We start from the raw sequence: 21,119 nt of genomic DNA, 5'->3' as shown, positions 1-21,119 counted from the left end.
ATAGAAGTAGTAAAAATGAAAAGTGGTAACAAGGTTCAATTGTAAAGATATATCAAGAATTTAACAATAGTTAATGAGAAAATTCAGTACACATTCATTTATGAATCCACTGTGTCTACAAGAAATATGAAATACATGATTCTATAAGAAAAAAAGAGCAGGGTCCAAAATTGTTTCTGTCAAACGAGAGTAAGTAACTACTACATGAGTTCTAGCAACCAAGAATTCTTGAGATGATTTCTGATACTGGATCTAATAGATATTCGCATATCCCACTTCTCTCTGGAAGGAATTTTATCTGCAAGAGGCATTCGTAGGATATGATCACTCCAGATATTTTATGTAGCCACTGGGTAGAAGCGTTTTTCCTTTAAAAAGCGAGTTTTTTGCGGAATTTAGTTAATGGATGACAAATAAATTTAATCATTATAAAAGAAATATTGGCACTTTTTAACGCAGCTTATACGAAAGTTCTCGCTATTGCTGCCAATTTGCATGTACTGGATTATGCCCTTTTAATATAAAACAGCTGAAGAGGCCTTATAGGCGTAAAGCTTGGAGTCGCTCTACTGCTTTCCTCCATTTATTTTTGTTCATGGTTGCTTCACGCCATTTCTCTATTCCAATCTTTTCTACATGCTTCTATCTATCTTATTGCGGACGTCCTCTATTTCTTCTCACTTCTTCTCTTTTCAATGAAGATCTTTTTACCCAACTATCTTCTTCTATTCTGGCTATAGGCCCCAATCAATGGAGCCTTTTTGCTCTGACTACATTTCCCATCTCGACTTGACCATACAGTGCTTTGATCTCTGCATTCGTTCTTCTCCTCTACTCGTTTTGCTTTTGCACACCTCCGAAAATCCTTCTGTTTTGATCATGGTCCAACACTCGTTGCCATACAGCACCAATGTTTGTATAACTGTCAGGTAAATGCGTAACTTGAAGGCTTTTGAAAAAACTTTTGATCGCAATAGTCCTCCTAGGACTCCAAACGTTTTGTTTGTTCTCACTGGTATTCGATTGATAGAAATATTATGGACAGTACAGGAGCTGATTGAATAGATTGAGATTATAGTTTTTAGCAAGTTTTTGTATAGTTTTGACAACATAGGAAAAAGAGAGATAGGTGTAAGTTGCTGTAGATTGTATCCTGTTTTTTTTTCTGTCAAATGTCATTTTGAATATATATTAAAGTTAGTCTACTATGGTATTTCATTGCCACATTCCCAAGAAGAAAACGCTTATACATATAAGCGTTTTCATTAAGTCGATACGGGATTCTCAATCTGACAATAATGAAAAAGGAAGATAAAAAAAGAAGAAAATAGAAACAAATGGCCATTTTCATAACTCCCACGGAAATAAATTTTATGACAAGTGACAGGACAGAAAAATAGTTAAGAAGTTACAGAATTGTTAACCCATCAGTAAATGGCCGTTTCTTTATATGAAAACGCTCATAATCTAGTTGGCAAATATTTCTTTCCAATATATATGTACATAAATTAAAATGAAATTTTTGCCATCTTGCTAAAAATGTGATCATTGTGGGGAGTGGCAATAAAATATATATATATATATATATATATATATATATATATATATATATATATATATATATATATATATATATATATATTCCAAGCCTACAAATAACTATGTATTCATCGTCATAATTTCAGTCCTTGATTCATACTTTTTCAAAAGCTTGGAATACATATTTAAAAGGGTACACTTTAGTATTTCATTGTCAAAATTCCACAATAATCACATTTATATATAAACTTTGCCGAGCATAAAATTATTTTGTATTTATTTCAGAAATTTCAAATTTTTTTCTAATTTTAACTAATTACATGAATAAACAAAGAGTTTTGTTGTTTTGATAAGTATTTGTTTTTGCAGGACGTTAGAAAATGTCCACAGTAAGCGCGAAACGGGAAGAAACGTTGGTGTAAGTCTCTCGAGTGTGTAACGAGTATAACAGAGGAGAGAAGAGGCAGGTTTCTTCACGCGAAGACCTGGTTAAGGACGAGGGAAGACTACAACAAGACCGCCGAGCTCACCGATGCGCTCGAAACCGATACTTTCTGTAGCTATAAATTTTGCTATCGCGTTTCTCAACCGTCTACTCGCAATGCAAGCTGGACAAAGATACACAGAGACAACTGTCATGAAACAAGCAAAGGCACACATAGAAGGACCTCGTGTGTCTCACACCAAATAACTGCTTCAACTAAATAGGCCAGAAATCCGATTTCTAACCAGATACGCTATATCCACACCATGGGCATCATAGACGATCCGGAGTGACGCTGGTGCATGAAAGAAGAAGAAACCTAACCACGTTATCTGTAAGTGGTCAGCACTCACACGAGCGCTGTTCAAACAGTTGGGGTCCAGCCAAAGCACCTGATGAGCTTCTCAAAAAACATCGGCCTTTGATAACTATATGATGGACTATATGCTCAACAGCCCCACAATATAACTATAAACTATGAAGACCACAATAGCTAGAAATTATCGTTTTCTCGTTTGTAGTGATTTGAGAAATCAAACGGTCGAGACAGTTACCCTTCGAAATCATCTGCAAGTAGTGAAAATGTAAATATAATTGAGGGAACAGTTAGGAGGCGGACTTCATGATGCTGGATCACCTTCTTGAGCTAGAGCTACTGGCCCGCTGCTTTCCCATGAACACCGGATTACCAAGTTAAATTTTGCACGAGAATACATTGCTTAGACAAAAGAGGATTGTTGTTTTCCTATGAATCGCGGTTTTGTCTCACGCGCTTAGATAACTGTGTAAAAGTATGGCGACGACAAAGCGAGATATATGCTCAAGCATGTATTGCGCAGTGACTGAAGGATCATTTATGGTACGGTGAGGCATATCTTTTGATACTCGCAGAGAGGTTCTAGAACAACATGCACGGCCCCATACTGCTCGAGTAGTTACCGAGTGCCTTGACGAGGTTCAAATCGCGCAATTTGTTTGTCCAGCTCGCAATACAGTTTTGGGGAGACGTTTACGGAGACATGTGCCGGAATTCTAGAGAGCTTAGGGTCATACTGGTGAAGTAATGTGATAGTCTTCCGCAGAATGTCATCCAAAGCACGCCTCGTCGTTTGCAAGTTGTTATCACTACCAGAGGAAGGAATACTCGCTACTGAAGGTTTTAAAATTTCTTATGTTTTAACGAAAATCATAGCAAAAGTGAAATTGTTCATTTTCATTACTTTCAATTAATTTTTAACAAGAGAAACTTATTTTTCATTCAAGCCAACAGTCAGCAAACTATGTGACGACCGAAAAAAAAACAGATAAACATAAAAAATTCTCAAATAACTTAAAATTTCCCTAATTGTATGCTCGACAGTGTATAATAAGATAAGGTTGTATCCTTGGGCGATTCTTCCAATAACACCAAATGTTTTGAAATAATTTTCTATTAACTAACTTTTTCCTTCTTCTTGTCCTTCTTTTCCTTTTCTTCTTCTGATGTCTGTGTGGTTGTGGATATGTGAGGTTTTCTGAAAATATCCATAACCTTAGTCATCGGGCTGCGGCTAACAGTTGCTGCTGCTGTAACTGTATGATAGTATTTTGGATCGTTATCATCGTCTAATACAGGATGAGCGGAACCATCTCTGGGTGTTTTCTTTGCTTGCATCAACCCAGTATGCTGAAAACATAATTGAAATATATAATAGGTTCATAGTTATAGTTTTACAGAAGACATTGATATTTTCATTTATATTAAAAATCCATTTTTCAACGTACCACCATTGCACTTTTCATAGAAGCCATGAAAATGTTCCCTTTCCTTTTGCCGGCATCTGAATTCGATCTTTTTCTGAACCCGTGTTTTTTCGGACTAGCATCCACAGATCCTCTCCTTTCGGATGAATTGGACCTGGAGGCTGCTCCGCTTCTACTCTCCTTTTCTTTTTTCCGTCTCGACTCTGGTGTTTCCTTAGATTTCTGTTTATCTGTTTTAGAACCCCAAGTACCAGATCTGGGGCGCGGTAGGCCGCTATCATCTTCCGTTGTAGTTTGAGGTAGAGGTTGGGAACCCAATTCCTAAACAGAAATAAGACATATCGTTATTTTGTATATAATCATGCATATAAAGGACCAAACTTATTTTGAACCTCTGAAAAGGAATTATGAGGCAAGTAGAGTATTAACGGAAAAGTTTTATATGATCTGTAGGTATGAACATTTAACCATATCAGAGTTATCACTTGGTACTGTTCGGTCAAGTGTTTTTATTGTCGAAAACGACTTCGAGGAAAAATTACTTTGACATTTTTTAAGGGTTTCCAGATGATGAAGCAATGTACTTCAATGCTTCTAAGAATTGTTCAGTAGGAATAGAATAAGTTTTTATCCAATATCCAAAAGAAAACAGGGAGGAAGTCTTCTTTTGCAGACAATATACAATAGGGTTCATTATTGGTACGTACTTATTGCAGACATATAACAGCTGGAGGAATTAATTATCAATATACATCATTCTGTTATTACAGAAGGAAGGATATAGATATAAATAGTCGATGAAGGAAATAGTAACATAGATAAATGAAATAAGTTATTAAGTGGAGATTAATACAATACTATAGTGTTAATAATAGGAAATCAATAAAAAATTATATAAATGTCACACAAACAATTGGTATTCGTTATTGTTAAATATTTTTATCATGTGTCTACCTAGATTAGGAATTATATATAGTAATTATCCACTTTTAAGCAACAAATAGTCACAAAAATAGTATTAAATATGGAAATATTTTGTAAATAAACTGAGGGTGGAGGCTCGTAGGAGTGTGTGTGTTATAAAATCGTGTAATCAGTAAATTAACATTTTAGTGAGAAATAACTCAAATAAATTGAAAGTTTTTGATACAAGTATAACACGAAAGTTGGTATTAGCCATTATCAGATTATAAAAAAAAATATAAAACTGTAATTGTTAAATTTGACAATTTGATTTATTTTAAAAAGTGTAAAAGGGGATGAGAAACCCAGTAGCTTATGTTCAATACGGTTAATATTATTAGATAGGCCGGAACTTACAACTTCGACAAACAAAAACTTACAAAAGGTACTAGGATTGCTACTCAAGTTTTGAGATATGGCAACACTGATGTAAATAAGTCAATTCTGATATCAACAAAAACATCGAAGCGACTTTCGGTGATGAAGCATCATCTCGATCCACCGTGTTTTCCATCCAAAAATCGGCCGTTATGTGACACACCGTTCCATTAGAGCAAAGTAGAACGGTCAATTCGGAGTGTAACACCAGTATTTGTTTGCCAGAAGTGTTCGAAATAATCAGGGAAACCAATCGCACAAGAGGAATCATTCTCCATCACGACAATGCGATTTCTCACACATAAATTCAAACAAAAACTTTTTTGAACAGCCGAAACAGGCTGTACAGCCCTTGTTTGGCATCCAATTATTTCTTCTTGTTCCCGCAGATCAAAAATAAATTGCAAGGTTAACGTGTTACTATACCTGAAGAAGCTGTTGATGCGTTCAAACCACAAGGATTGGGGGTAGCTCAATTACAATGGAAAAAATGATTCCACAATTGATTCAAACGTATGCAAAAGTATATAGAGAAGATTTTGAAAAACAATGAAGCCTTATCCAATTATAAATATTTATTTTTATATGCCTAGCTCGAAACTTCAAAATTTAAGTAGCAACCCTCGAATTGTCTCTAGACGCGAATTTCGTCAGCTTTTTTGTGGGCTGATGTTCTGAACCCAGCATAGGCTACATAGGAGACACGAAAATTGGAAATTGAGAATACCAGTATTACATTGAGTCGAAATACAAGGAAAAAAATAATCTAGTAAATAGATTGGTGAAGGATGTTTTCCATTCGGATCTTATACTGGTGGGATTCTAGATTGGTAATAATATGATCGACGACGTAGAAAAATATAACACTACTTACGCGTTTCAATTCACTGGGAGGCATTTTAACCCAAACATCTTCATTGCTTCCGACATAGTCCAAAGTTGAACTACTAGAAGTTTGGCTTTTCATGGAAATTAAAGAAGAATCGAAAAATCTAGAATCGTAATGAGGACTCTGTAAAGGAGATCTAAAAATCGACCGTAACGAAGGTCTGGCGGCGTCTTGTGAAGGCACACCTAATACTGTATTGGCCATACGATACTCCTTATTTCTGGCAAAAATCTTAGCAGCTTCCGATAATTCTTTCTTCTCGTTTTTATCATTTTTAGGTTCTTTTTCACTTTTGGATTCCTTTTCTTCGTTTTTGGTTTCATTAATAGTTTTGGTTTTCGTTATCACAAATTTGTGGGTAGGGCCACTGACAGTATCTATCACAGACGTTTTCGAACCGCTCGAAGACTCAGAAAGTGATTTATCGCTACCTAGTAATTACATAATATATATATATATATATATATGAAGAAAATCTTTATAACTGAGTTATCGAAAAGCCTAAATTGGTTGTATTTTTGCAGAATCAATTCTTAAAAACGACGTGTTATGGATGTTTACAATAAAACTCCATTCGTGAGAGCAAAAAAATCGATTCAAGTCGCACGCTCGCAGTCAAAAGTCTCTAGCAAAAAATCTGTAGCTACCGATCTTTTTCTGATTTTAGCACCTCTAAGCTATTAGTCTTAGCTTTAAAATGAATGGTATGTTGTAATTGAGTTATTTTTTGGTAAAGAAAAAATATCAAACTCGATCTTGTTCGATACTATCCCATTCTTCAGTGAGCGCCGTTTTGAGGTCCAATTTCGTGGCTGGTGCAGGATTTTTAACCCGAACTATTCCCTTAAATTCATCACAAGAATGCTCGATAGAAATTAGGTCCGAGCTACGCGCTGGCAGTATGTGGACGACGCGACGGCCATTGTCCTGCATTACGATGAAGTTTTGCCGATGAAACTGACGTACGAAACGACGTGATCCCTTAAAATTTCTTCTATGTATCAGTTAACTGTGAATACCCCCGCTCCGTTGCCAGTTTCAATAAAAACCAATTCGGTTTTTGCTTCCATTGAAATCCTTCCAAACTATCACAGAACCTCCTCCAAAAGCAACGTTTTGTTTTGTGGAATACTACGGGAATCTTTCTACAGGACTTTTGTAGACTCGTCCTGTTCTATCGCTACCAAGCAGACACACTCTGCTTTCGTCTGAGAAGAGAACGGAGCCCCATTCTTCGTTAGTCCAATTAACATGTTCTTTGGCGAATCGTAGACGAACTGTGCTCGGAGGGCTGGGATTCATTTGCGATCAGTAACTGGCCTCCAACCACTCAGAGTCACTCTCGCGTTACTTTGAGTTCTTGTTGGACTCGAACACCAGTGAGGGTCCGATTTCTTAGACATGTGCTGACGATTAATCGGTCATCTCTTTCGGATGCGCACCTTTTTCTTCAGGAACCGTGTCTTCTATAAGTTACCATTCTTTTGGTAAAAACGGTAAACTCTAGAAACTGACTAACGTTCAATGCAGTAGCCACTTCTCGCTGACTCTGTCCTTGTCCAAATAGGGTGACTGTTTGAACAGCTTCATCACTCATGTCCAATTTCGGGTAGAATTGTTGTTTGTTATTAACGGAGATGTAAACCGGTTGACGTTTGATGGCTTAGCACTATGGTAAACATGCATAAAAAGAGTGGTTACCGATCATAACATATTATTGGACTGTTAGAATAAGAAGTATTATAATATTTTACATCATTTTGAAGCTAATACAATAAGTTTCAAGATTTTGCTAAGAAAAATACAATTTCGTGCTGTTTTTTTGCCAGTGACTTGCGATTGCAGGGGTGTCGCCCGAGTCGATTTTTTGCTCAAGAGTGTGTATTATAAAATCGTTTCGTATCCATGTTCACATCGGTAGAGTGGACGATAACTTGATTACGTTAAACCGGGACGTCGAATTTCCTCTATATGCCTAAATCCATATTTAAGCTTTATTCTTCATCATCAAATCCAATATAATTTAATCACTTGGTTAAAAATTGATGATAGAATATGTATACTATTTTGACGGAATAATACAAATAAGTAATGCAGAAGTAATCAAAGAGACAAGTCACATAAGATAAACGTTCAAGGAGAGATGTAGAACCAAGTCACTCAAGAAAGCAAAACGGGAAACTGTAACAATTTTTATTATATAGAACAAATAGCAGAGACCAAAAAGCTAGAATCAAGAATAGTTAAAAACAGTTAGTTTATAAGAATCGGAAGAATTAAAGATTAAATAATTAATAATGAATACCAAATGCATATAATTAGGATAGTTTTACCTATAGAGGTACACTAGCTTCCTGTACCAAATGCATAAGAAACTTAATAATTCACGCATAAGATGTTGTCACTAGTAAATCAACAATCATGAGGAAGGTGATGGTACTACATTTGTATTTACTGGATACAGCTGTAATAAAGAAAAACCACTATCGAATGTAGTTTTAAGACACGGATATAGAGAACGAAGGAATAATCTAATAAAGAAGAATTAAGATAAACGTCGTTGAGAGTACAAAGTACGTGTTGGTATCCAAGAGAAGGTCAAATGAACAGAGTGAGATCATTCTGGGTCGATTCCGATTCCAGAAAGTGAAAGATTTGTGTGTGACAATGAGCGAGGCAAATAATTGAATATAGAGTGTACTGTGGGTATGTGAAATTTCTGAAGAGTAAAAGAGCTGATCACAAACGCAAAGTCGACAATATACAGAACAGGAATTAGATCAATCATTACATATGGAGCTGAAACCATGTGCTTATCGAGAAAGGACTAAAAAGATCTTCTATTATTGGATAGAAAGATCTTAAAGAAGATATTAGGACTTCATCAAAACTAATGGGGGATACCCAAGAAGGTTAATGAATCACGAGATAAAGAGCGACGTGAAAGAGGGTGATATAGCGACCATGATAAAGATACAAAGGCGTAAATGGTTCGATATGGAAGATAATAAAGTGAGTGTCAGACATAGGACAGAAGTCGACCTAAAGCACGATAGAAACAACAAGTAATGCAGGATATTGCAGCGGTAGCAAACGAGCAAGAAGCTATGACAGGTTGGAAAGTGAACAAAGGAAACTCAAAGCGGAGTGATACACCGCAAAAGATGAATCCACGTAGCATGAAAGGAAATTCATTATCTGTAATGGATGTAAGCCCAATATTTTACATACATATATCGTCATATATATACAGGGTGTTTCGGAATAGCACTCCAATCTCTCGGGAAATGATTCTATAGGTAAGTAGAATGAAAAAAGTTGGTATAACAAAACTTCCAAAAACGCTTCGTAAGCGATTTATAGTTAGCGATAGATTTCGTCTCAAATCTGTAACTATAATAGTTTTTACGTTAACTGACTTTAAATACAAAAAACTCTCCAAAATACACTTTTTTACGTTTGGAGTAAAATAACTTGGTTAAATACCAAATAAATGCATTAAATTTTCAAATAAAACAGAAAATTTAATTTTGCAGAGAATGATGTGTATATTCAACCTCAACAAAAATCAAAACCAAAATGATGTAGGCCAGTGGATAATATTAAAAAAAATATTTATTTCCATTTTACGAATGTAATAATATTTTAGATTTAAGCTATATTTTTAATTGTTGACAATATCAGACCCGAGACATTCAATATGGCTCCCTATTATTGGTGGATCAGGAATACGGGCGAAATTTATCGCTCACTATAACTCACTTACGAAGCGTCTTTGGAAGTTTTGTTATACCATGTTTCTTCCTTATATTTACTTATAGAATAATAGAGATTGGAATGCTATTACGAAACACCCTATGTATATATGAAAACAAGACTGTCATTTGATATCCGTCAATTTGGTTACAAAACCGATATTCACGTTAAAATTATTTATTAGAAAACCGATGTGGACCGAGGAAAGTTGTTTAGACCACCAAAGACAAAATTAAGTTTCTGTCTGTTACCAGATGTTTAGTTTGCGTAGTTCCATACCATTTTCAAGAATACGAATGATTATTTTACATCATTTTCAGTATTGTAACCCTACCGATGTGAACGATGTGATGTTTTTGCATCAAAGTAGATGTAATGCATGAAATATTTAAATTGAAAAGAATGGTGATGATGGTTTTCTAAAGGATCGAAACAATATGTAAATTTCTTTATCTTTTCATTGTTTTTCTTGATAAATCGTTAATTTTAAAAAATAGGTGAAGAAAGGACGATTTATCGGGGAAAATAATTTCGTTGTTTATCAAAAATTATAACAATAGGGTACTTTGAAAGAATATTTTAAAATAAATAGACCAATTTCGGCTTAACAAGGACATAATGGCATTATTAAATAAAACAATGAATATTTTATTAACAGTACAATAAATGGGATGAATTAACAGCAAATTTTATTTTCGTTTAATTTATTTGGCTTCTGAAATATCCAGCAATAATCTTATTAAAACATTATAAATGAAACTGAGAAATGTTTACAAAATTATTTAGTTAAATATTTATATAATTTATATGGATGTCTGTTACATTCAACAGTTTTGCAATTTGGAATTTTAATTATTTAAACAGAATTTGTATTTTCATTATACAGAATAAATTCCATACCCATTAAATTAGCTGAATTCGTAAAACTAACATTAACAAAGCTAGAATTTCTTGGATAATTAGTTTTTATGGTGAAATAAATAAATGATGCAAATAAAAAGCCCGATTGCATTGATGGCAAAATAAAAAATCAACAACCGCTCCATACAGTTAACAGTATTATTTGTATTTAGTACATACTGAATTGTATCAACTACAAAATTGTGTACGACGAGTCGTTTGAACAAAATAGCCACTAACTTAACCGACATACGAGGGTTGTCTGAAAAGTTTTCAGCCTAACAAATAAACAAGACAGTTTTTCTCATAATCATTTTTATATTTAAACCGTTTTTCTTCTCAAAATAGACGTTTACGATAACGTCCTCGTCTGATCAAAATATCCCTCTAAGTAAAACAACCACATGACTAGATCGTGAATGTTGGTGTAGAGTCTCCGTACACAGTGTCTAACTTCTCTCTCGTTTGCGTAACCCAATTGCCTCTCAAAAAAAAGCCGACCTGATTAGGGTTCTGTTCGATTCGACACGACATGGTTCGACAAAGTCGAGCGACAGGTTCGCAGTTCGACATTGTCGAGCGACAAAGTCGAATGGTGTTGATCGACCTAGTGTGGACACAGCTTAACGTTTCAGATCAGCAGCAACATGTTCGGGATTTTATGTTAGGAGTAATTGTTCAAGCTTAACTATAAACTATTATTTCAAATTTTTGTATGATGAATCTTCAATTAATAATTGACTTACATCCTTCAAATAGGAATATTTGATATTCATTTTGGCAGTGAGTAAAAGTTTACATTTACGCATTAATAAAGATGCAGATATATCAAGTTTTTTTGACAGTGACACAAAAAAAACATCTTTTTATCTAGTCCTATCAGTAAATAAGTAATGAATGATAAATCATCAACGAAGATAAATATTAATAAGATTAGTGCTGGAATTACTATTGGTACCTTAATACTAACCAGATATCGTAGACATATTCGAGGGCTCTCGTTTCTCTTCTTCTTCGTCCTCCTCTCTACATTGAGACAACCTTCTAGACGTCATTGTCATCTTAGAAGGTAAACTATTACTATGGTTACTAAAATATCTGTGGAAGAATGTATTGCTAAGCTCTTCTTCAGGTACTAAATCCTTCATACCACCGATAGATGAAATTACGTTGTAATTTATTGTTTCTATTAGATCTGGTTCAACGTCACTTTCTTCCGAACAAGAATCTTCAGATTCTTTTTTCGGATTAAGCTTTATTGTATCTTTGGATGTTCCAGCGATGGAATGGGTATTATTTTGAGGTTCTCCGATAACAGAATTCGTTTGTTGGGTAACATCTGTGTCCATCTAAAGGTACATTTCAATTAAAATTATTATTAAAATTGAGAACTAATTAAGTGCCACATTACGAAATTTTCCGCTGTGCAATTTTTTGAGAAATTGGCTGTGCTGCTAACTTCGAAATAATGTTACCAAAGCAATGCAAGCTAAATGTACAAAATCAATAGATAATGAAACTAGAATGCTTCAAGGATAGAAAAAATCTTTTGTAAAAAAATTATTCTATTCTTCGGAAAAAGACGTGGCAAACAAGTTATGTAAGTTTTCTCAGCAGAACACTATTATTGCGAGGAATTGTACTTATGTAGCGTTGTTAGGTCCTAAATAAACAAAATCGTTTACAAGAAATTTTATTAAAATGTTCTAAGTAAAACCAAAGATTTAACTAAAACTATGGTTGAACTTTAGTTTAAATCAAGAATAAACAAGATTGCTATTTTTCACAAGTCATAGTTAAAGAGACATTCTATTACCTATAATTTTGTTCCTTATTATAGTTTTCTTCTGTATATTGAAATTTTATTCTATTTGTATCATTATTCAGTTATTTTTATGTTTGTGTTTCAGTTTTTACAAGATTTTGTCTATAAATTGGAACAATTTTTTGACAATAAAGCATTTCTCTTCCTCTCTAATAAGGTACCTATCTAAATGCTGCGACAAAAAATGAATTTTTCGGATACATCACGAAAGAACTAACTTTTTCCGAGTTTTCTCAGTAAAAAACTATCATTGGGGAAGAATTATATACTCGTTAAGGCCGGAATAATTAAGTGCTCGACTAATGCTAATTAATTGTTGCAGAATAGATGAATTTTTCGGAGACGTCACGGAAAAAATTACTTTCCGAAATTTCTCACTGAAACACATGAGTCCATAATTCCGCTCCAATAATATTGTTCTGTTGAGAAAACTCGGAAAAAGACATTTTTTGCGACGTACTTTCTGAAAATAAGGCGTGAAAGTCGCCGATTCCATGCAAGAAAAGAATTTTTTTACAATAGTTATTTGTACGTCGAGTCCAACAAAGTAGTATTTCAGCCGCGGCGAACACAACATTTTTTAGACGACGCATAAGAATGTAACAAGAATTCTATTGTATTTTCTCTGGTTAAAGTTTTGTAGACCATGAAGTAAAACTTTTCCAGATTTCAGATTGTTCTTAAAAAAAGCCAGCACTACGTTTTCCGTTGGGTTTTTCGCCTTTTTCTGGTAACACCACTTCATAAAGAGCTCGTACTGTTTTTCGTACCTTTCACGAGATTTATCCGGCAACGAATTAAGAACGGCCGCATTGCTTTCTTCCGTTAGTTCAGGTGGCGTGGATTCGAGTAGCTAGCTCTTCATCTCTTCATTTCAGAAAAATAAAACTTTAAGGTTATGTAAAATCATCGAAGTGAAACTGTCAACTTGAAGTGGCTAGAGTAACATTTAAGATTAAATTGTCTACTCCAGAGCGTCCCGAAAGTGTTTTGCAGTAAGGAACTGTCACTTTCACTACATGGAACACTCAAAACGCAACTTTTGGTATATAAATGAATACAGAATGAACAACTTTCAGATGGCGTCGTCTAAAAAAGATTTTTTCTATCATCGAAAAACGGAGCATTTATAATTGGATTCTATTGATTTTGCACATTTAGCTTGAATTGCTTTGGTAACATTATTTAGTTATCAGAACAGCCAATTTCTGAAAAACCTGCATCGTGGAAAATTTCGGAATATGGCATTTAATTACCCGCTTATTGTTTTTTCTGTTTACTCATATTGCTCCTCTAACTTCAATGTACATCATTTATGGTTAAGATATCATTTTTTTATCTCAATAATTTTTAGTTTTAGAATGAAATAGTTATAACAAAATTGTTTTATCGTTAAATATATTGTTTTCCCTCAAAGGTATTCAATATGAAAATTTACAAAACACTTTTTAGTTATGTCATTATATGGCAAAAATTCAATTACCTATTTCTTCATTTCCCTAATCCGCTATTTCCAATCAAAGAATATTGAGTCTGTGTATCTCTTATTAGTACTACTAGTATTTCAACAATCTTGTTAAACTTTTTCATCTTGTAAAATGGTCTCATGGACATACTGTAGGATCAACTGATCAAGAAAGATAGTCGAATAGTATCCCTATTTTCCACTAATTTTTCAGGAATATTACCTTCGAACTCCATCAGATTTTACAAAGATCTAGTGCCTTCTTTTATTTATTAGTTCATGTACCACTGTGTATGTCTGACTAATTTTGTTTGATTCTACCTATTATTGAATTTATCTAGCTAATTATGGATCAACAGATTTTTTCATATTATAATTTAAGACAAGAATGTTCAGAATCATTTCATTTTTTCATGGAATAGTTATAAAGAGGAGGTGAAACCATTAGATTGTTATGCAATTTGCCTTTTTTGATTCTTCTCAATATTCATTATATCGATTATCTGATCTCTACTTCTAGACATATTGAAGAGAATATACCGTCCCCCCGTCCCAGCCCGCAAAATTATTGCAAAGAAAAAAAAATATCCGCCGATAGATTTTCAATTGCCCAACCCATTTATATTATCTAATTAATTTGCCCGGTGTTATCTTTCGCAAAAAAAAATAATAATGATGGTCATTTTTTTTTGATGATTCTAACTTCTCTGCCTCCTTTATTTAGCGGTAATTGTAAGTTATCGAAGTTGTAAACAATTGCCCCCGAGCTCAACTAATTTGCCCCATTCACTAATATCATAAAAATTCATGGGTTTTTTTTAATCATCAAAAAACATAGCAAACAAGTCAATTAACTCTGTGCTCTCCGCAGTTCGCGTACTGCGCATGCGCAGCAAAATAAAGGAGCTATCACGGTGTAAATATTGAATTCATAATGGTGCAGTATTAGGTTTATGGTAGTCAATATTATTAAAATTGTCTCTACGTAAACAGTTAAAGATGCAAATGAAAATGTGATTGAACAATTCAAAGGATACTATATTTTCATGTAAGTTAAATATCGCAAAATATTTCTGAACTCTTAATAATTTCTGTCATTTTGTTACAGAGAAGATTTAAACGATTAAACAAATTATATTAGGTAATTTCTATATGCTAGACAATTAAACCATTAAGTTTGAAGATGGGTGGAAGAAAAGCTGCCGTTTCTCCAGGAACTATAAAATCAAATTTACTGCAAGTGGATATTTTTAGGGAAGGACTTACTCTTAAAAATAGGAACGATAAAGTATGGTTAACTGTTTGTGAAAATTTAAAAAATGCTATAAAGCCATTGAATTTGTTCAAAATGGTAGAGCAAAATAGACATGGCATTTTGAGTTACTATCTAGAACAAAAAGGTATTGCGAATTATGCTGGTGTTCAAAAAGGAGAAAAAGAAGAAGAACAGAGAGAAAAAGAAAAAGAGGAGAAAAACGAAGATAAAGAAGAAGATGAAAATCTTGATTTTTGTTTGAGTGACGTAAGCATAGATAATAGACAAATTTTTGATGATGTGAAAAATGACTTTTGTTTTTCAAAAATGTATTAGTGTTAAGGGGAAGCAGCTAGTGTTTGCAATTAGTGTTAGTTCAGATCAATGGTTTAAGATTAGTCCTAAGGGAAAAGTTTACAAGAGCGGAAAGACAGGGAAGCAGTTACAAGAGGGTTGGACTGATGTTATTAGAAAGTCAATTTGGGATAGCCAAAAGTTACCTTGTGCTTATAGTTTTGATAGACACTTCATTGATGATAAAATGTGCTATATAAAAATAGTAGGACATTGTACTGAAACTGAGTGTATTTTTTCCTCAATAAATCTATTCGGCCGCACTTTGCGTCGCAATACACTGCACGCTTAAAAAACAGCAGTTTCCTTGACGACAAAAATAAAATAACATAAAATACTTTTCTTTACCTGTTTACGTAGAGACAATTTTAATAATATTGACTACCATAAACCTAATACTGCACCATTATGAATTCAATATTTACACCGTGATAGCTCCTTTATTTTGCTGCGCATGCGCAGTACGCGAACTGCGGAGAGCACAGAGTTAATTGACTTGTTTGCTATGTTTTTTGATGATTAAAAAAAACCCATGAATTTTTATGATATTAGTGAATGGGGCAAATTAGTTGAGCTCGGGGGCAATTGTTTACAACTTCGATAACTTACAATTACCGCTAAATAAAGGAGGCAGAGAAGTTAGAATCATCAAAAAAAAAATGACCATCATTATTATTTTTTTTTGCGAAAGATAACACCGGGCAAATTAATTAGATAATATAAATAGGTTGGGCAATTGAAAATCTATCGGCGGATATTTTTTTTTCTTTGCAATAATTTTGCGGGCTGGGACGGGGGGTAGAATATACTCTCAATTTGAATTTTAAGATTCTGTATCAACTCAAACATGTATTGTTTACTCCACTAAATGGCGGAAAGTCAATTGATTAACGCGGTAAATACATCCTATTAGAGATAGATGGAGACAATTACAGTTTTCTCAATTTTGGGGATCAAATTAGAAAGTGTCTGTTATAGATATACACTGTATGGCTTTACTGCTCTTACCTTAACTATAAAGAATCAAATGAGAATAAAATAAAATTAAAAAATGGACACTTTAAGACAGGTGATATTTTACTTTACATTTTTGGTTCATTTTTTCATGAATTTTCATAGAATGAATCGGTTTTTTTTAAACGGGCGTAAGTCCAAGAAAGTAAAGTTTCTAAAAACTAAAAAAACTGTTCAAATCAAAATATTTCATTTGAAACATTTATAAAAAATGTCAACATGTAAAGAAATTCAATTTACAACAGGATTCAAAATTTTAAAATTGTATCTTTATCGTTAATTTAGTTATATAGCTCAAAAATGTGAAACTATCGCTCTTTTAAAAAAAATTAAGTTGCAAGGAGATGGAAAACCATTAAATTTCAAGTTAAAACAGTTATTTCCATTGTAAGATGTTTCTAATTTACTAAAAAGATGAGTGAAATTACTTAAATGAGTTTAAAAGAGGAAAAAAAATCAAAGATGTAAATTTGAGGCCATATTTCTGATTTATGGGTCATCGTTGGTTTCTTCAACCTCGAAATCGCTGGTATTCTCTTGAGAAAAATCCCCGATGTTCGTCTGGAATGTAGGCTCTCAATTTTTTAATATCTTACATCTTTGCAGTTTTTATTGGCACTCAACCTTGGTAAGCCTTAACCGAAGGTAGGGAGAGAGTATTTGCTTTTGTCTTAGTCAATAAAAAGTTATGACGAATAATACCATTTATTGTAGGGTAGCCTTTAACACTTCCTTTTAACTTAGATTCATAAATGAACATAAAGAGAGTACTAATCTGAAAGTACATTTTATCCTTCTTATCTGCGTTTTTTCCTTTTGTTTCTTGTGATATACACGATTAATTGTTAAACCTATTTTGCTATTTCTTGAAATCTAAAACTATGTCAGATGATGTAACCTCATGAACAGTGAACTTATTAAACGTGTCGAGTTTTGCAAAATTATGTCAGTCAGTTAAATATCAAAAATGCGGTCATATTTCTTCAAAGCCTTAGATATTTTTCCAAAATCCCTGTCACACGGGAGGAAACTGTGGCCGCGAACAGGGAAATACTGAGTGACCTTCTGGAAGCGATCTGAATCTGTCAGTTATAAGCAGAACCTTGACATGCTTGGTTTTTGTTTTGGTCTGAACAGTTATCACTGAACAGATGAAGCTTGGTACAGATTTTAAGTATTCATTAAGAAAAGAGCAGAGCATTAGGGCTACAGATAACAGGCGAAAGTCCAGAAATTAAATAACAAAATCCATAAAGGGAGTGGACTTATGACTTCTTAAACTCTTTTGGTCTTGCGCCCTTTTAATATAAACCAAAAATTAAAATCTGATTTGACTCATCTCCACTCGTGATAAAATCGCCCTTTTAAAAAAAATCGATGTATTCTGATATTTAGACTACAAAACCACCAAAACCTGAAAATCGAATAAAAGGACTTACGCCCGTTTAAAATAACGATTCAGGTATGGATGACTTTGTTGTGTTTAATTTAATTTTAGCTTTTTACTTTTGAAAGGTGATGTACATTTCAATTTAGATCAAATTTGGTGTGTGATTCACCCCAATATACCATTTACTACTCAATAATTTAATTCTGTACATAATAAATTATCTAACCTATTTTCAATACTATTTTTTGCACTTGTGTTGTCTAATTTTTATGGGTACTAATAGATGATGACATGACATGCCATTTCATGGCTTGATTTATGATAAAGCTTCAGAAATAATTTATTATATATATATATATAACAACTCCCTGTTTGTTTATGGATACAATAATTTCTGATAAGTTAATCTTACAGTATGTCCATAAACTATGGAAAAATTAGATTAATGCTTCTTACACATATGGATGAGTATTTTAAATTAATGCAATAATAATTGATGATAAGACATCACATTTTATATATCTATATTACAATTTTATGAAGCACGATAGTTATACACTCTGTAGATTATAAATTTTAATCAACTGCAACTTGTACCAAGATTCTCATTCTTACAACTTCATTCACAATGAGTACATTTTAGAGGATATCATAGTTCATAAGTAGCATTGTAGGCCAATGAGCACATAGTACGAAGTGTTTGTATCATGCCATTTGGCTTCCCACTTCATCGAGAAATTCAATAAAACCTCCAAATGTATTCGAATTCTCCCTCTATCTATCTAAACTACACTTATTAAAGTAAATTTTAGTAAATTTGTAGTGATTTCATTCTTTATAATATTCACTGGGAAATTTTTCTTTGCTTTTTTTATTCTGCTCACAAAAAGTTCCTATTATCTTTATGTCGTTCCTTTTGTTTTTGGCAAATAGTTTTTGGGGAACAGAACGAATAAAATATAACTGATTCCTGTTTGGTTATATTTATAATTTTGGTTACAACCACACCCACAGGACTCAACAGGTACACTACAAACCAACAAATTAAATTCCACTCAAACAACAGGGAATTCAGTGCAACCATTCTGGATTTCCACAGACAAGTCCCAGTCTTATCTTGTTTATTGTTATATTATATAATTATATTATATTATCTAAGAAACCAAAAACAATTATTTAATTTGTGCCACCAGATTGACAAGTAATGTAAAATAATTGAAATTAATACCTTATCCTCTATAAAATGAAAAATTTAGTGACTTTCTACCATGGTTGGTATGTTTTAAACATTTTGTTTAAAACATGTTTTAATCCATGTTCTTTTTGTTATGACTGATTTTGTCCAAATGTATCGCAAGTCTTTTCTAGTTAGGGATTAAATGAATTTAATGAAAAACAAAGTATACAACATAGATTTGTATTAATTTAACTGAACACATTATTTATAACAGTAACTAAATAAAACTGAAAACAAAAAAATTAATAATGAATGCTAATTTTGAACTTTTTAATAACAGGTCCTCCAGGTAGGTAATAACATTTACAAAAGGAATTAAATCTGCTTATATGATTATACATTATAATCTACAGCATCCATTATTCAGTATTACTGAAGTTTTACTTTGAATTTAAATGTTTAAATACTGTAACTAATTTGTGAAGGTTTCTCTGTGCACAAATTTAGAAAACAATAGCTCAAGTCCAGCAGATGAAATTGACAGACAAGATCTATTGTAACTTTGTTCAAGTTATTTCTCAAAAAGTTCCACCATACAAGTGGTGTCAGCTCTTTTATTTACTCTGAAAACAAATAATGTTTGAAAGGTGATATTTTTGCTTGATAACATATAAATGTTGGGATAATAGGTATATTAAGAAGTAATAAATTTTTGAGAAATTATGAAAAAACTCATTTAATCCCATTTCAAACAAAAAGTAAACAGTCATACTTAGATATTATTTATAGAAGGTCAATTGCAGAAGGAATTTTCTACAAATTACTGATAATGGTTTATCATCAAGGCATTTAATTCTCTTTAAACTTAATCTTTAAACCTTTTGTTTAACTTTTCAGCTGAATATACATTTTTTTGCTACTGCCATAAAACTGTTTATAGAGGCACAACAATATATTTAAAAATATATTTAGTAACTTGATAGATTCCTATTTCACTTAATTTTTTGCAGCATACCTTCAACTTTCAAAAGACAGACTAATATGTCCTAATGGATATACAATAATTTCATTTTTAACTAGTTATAGTTGGTGAATATATTAATTGTGATGTAATCATAACTGTTTTGCTGAGAAGTTATATTATATAATTTGAAGGATATTATATAATTCAATAATTCAATAAGAAATGATGTGATAGTAGCCATACTGTTAAATCTGTTATTTTGTTAAGTAGTCATTCTTGTTTATCAATAAAATAATAAAATCATGATATATATATTCTAGGGAGCTTTAAGTCAATAAATCTTATAAAAAGTAATATTGTTTGCACTGTATATTCAATTATAAAATTAAATAACACACTAAAATGAAAAATCAATGGATTATTCATAATTAACTTTGTAGCCAAATCATTTACAAACCATTAGAAGATATATTTATCTACTATTATTCAATAGTGCAATATAAATGTTATTTGTTGACAATGTTTTCAATTGAGCTAATTAGCAAATGAGCAAACTTTGGACTAAGTTTTTACAAGCATAATTCATGTATATTATGGTTACCCAAGTCAAGAGAGAGACTATCTTTATGTATACATTTGTCATTGGAATATTGTAGTTATGGTATGTGGCATTTGTGTAACAGTTGGCTAATTTAAAATAATAACACATTTGTTTGTTTTGTAAATACCTAATAAAATATCAAATGTTGTCGTAACTATAATTGCATCAATTCTTGGAGTTCTTAATTAATTGATATGGTACTATTATATTTTGTTCATCAAGCAAAAAGGGGCCACTTAAGAACTTCATAAAAGTCTGTGTTAATTATTTATTTGAGTATTAACTAGATATATTTGAAAATTATTTTCATTTTCTATTTCTGCAAATTAACCAATTTTCAATTTCTAGGTTTAATTTTTTTAATCCCTCCTTAGCCTATGGTTTTGTTTATTTAAAATAATTTAATAACTCTCTATTTATTA

General features: G+C 32.6%; 2 protein-coding genes across 7 annotated transcripts in view; one reads left to right on the top strand and one right to left on the bottom strand.

The window, feature by feature from the left end:
• The window catches only part of LOC130441914 (uncharacterized), a 125,674-nt gene that overhangs the window by 100,829 nt on the left and 3,726 nt on the right, over positions 1-21,119 (bottom strand). For all 6 annotated transcript variants that reach the window (XM_056775788.1, XM_056775792.1, XM_056775787.1 and 3 more), the window contains exons 4-7: positions 11,623-12,001; positions 5,982-6,427; positions 3,788-4,087; positions 3,465-3,689 (exon numbers count right to left, since the gene is read on the bottom strand). In XM_056775788.1, coding sequence (XP_056631766.1) covers positions 3,465-3,689; positions 3,788-4,087; positions 5,982-6,427; positions 11,623-12,001 — 1,350 coding nt within the window. The remainder of the gene's footprint in view (positions 1-3,464; positions 3,690-3,787; positions 4,088-5,981; positions 6,428-11,622; positions 12,002-21,119) is intronic.
• On the top strand, positions 14,925-15,913 carry LOC130441915 (uncharacterized). Its single transcript, XM_056775794.1, has 2 exons — positions 14,925-14,990; positions 15,051-15,913. Exon 2 carries the CDS (start codon positions 15,126-15,128, stop codon positions 15,531-15,533), a length of 408 nt encoding a protein of 135 aa, XP_056631772.1. The 5' UTR covers positions 14,925-14,990; positions 15,051-15,125; the 3' UTR covers positions 15,534-15,913.

Source organism: Diorhabda sublineata, chromosome 3 (assembly GCF_026230105.1).
Source record: "Diorhabda sublineata isolate icDioSubl1.1 chromosome 3, icDioSubl1.1, whole genome shotgun sequence".
NCBI lineage: Eukaryota > Metazoa > Arthropoda > Insecta > Coleoptera > Chrysomelidae > Diorhabda > Diorhabda sublineata.
Note: the sequence above shows the minus strand (reverse complement) of the source record. Positions and strands in the feature narration are given on the sequence as shown.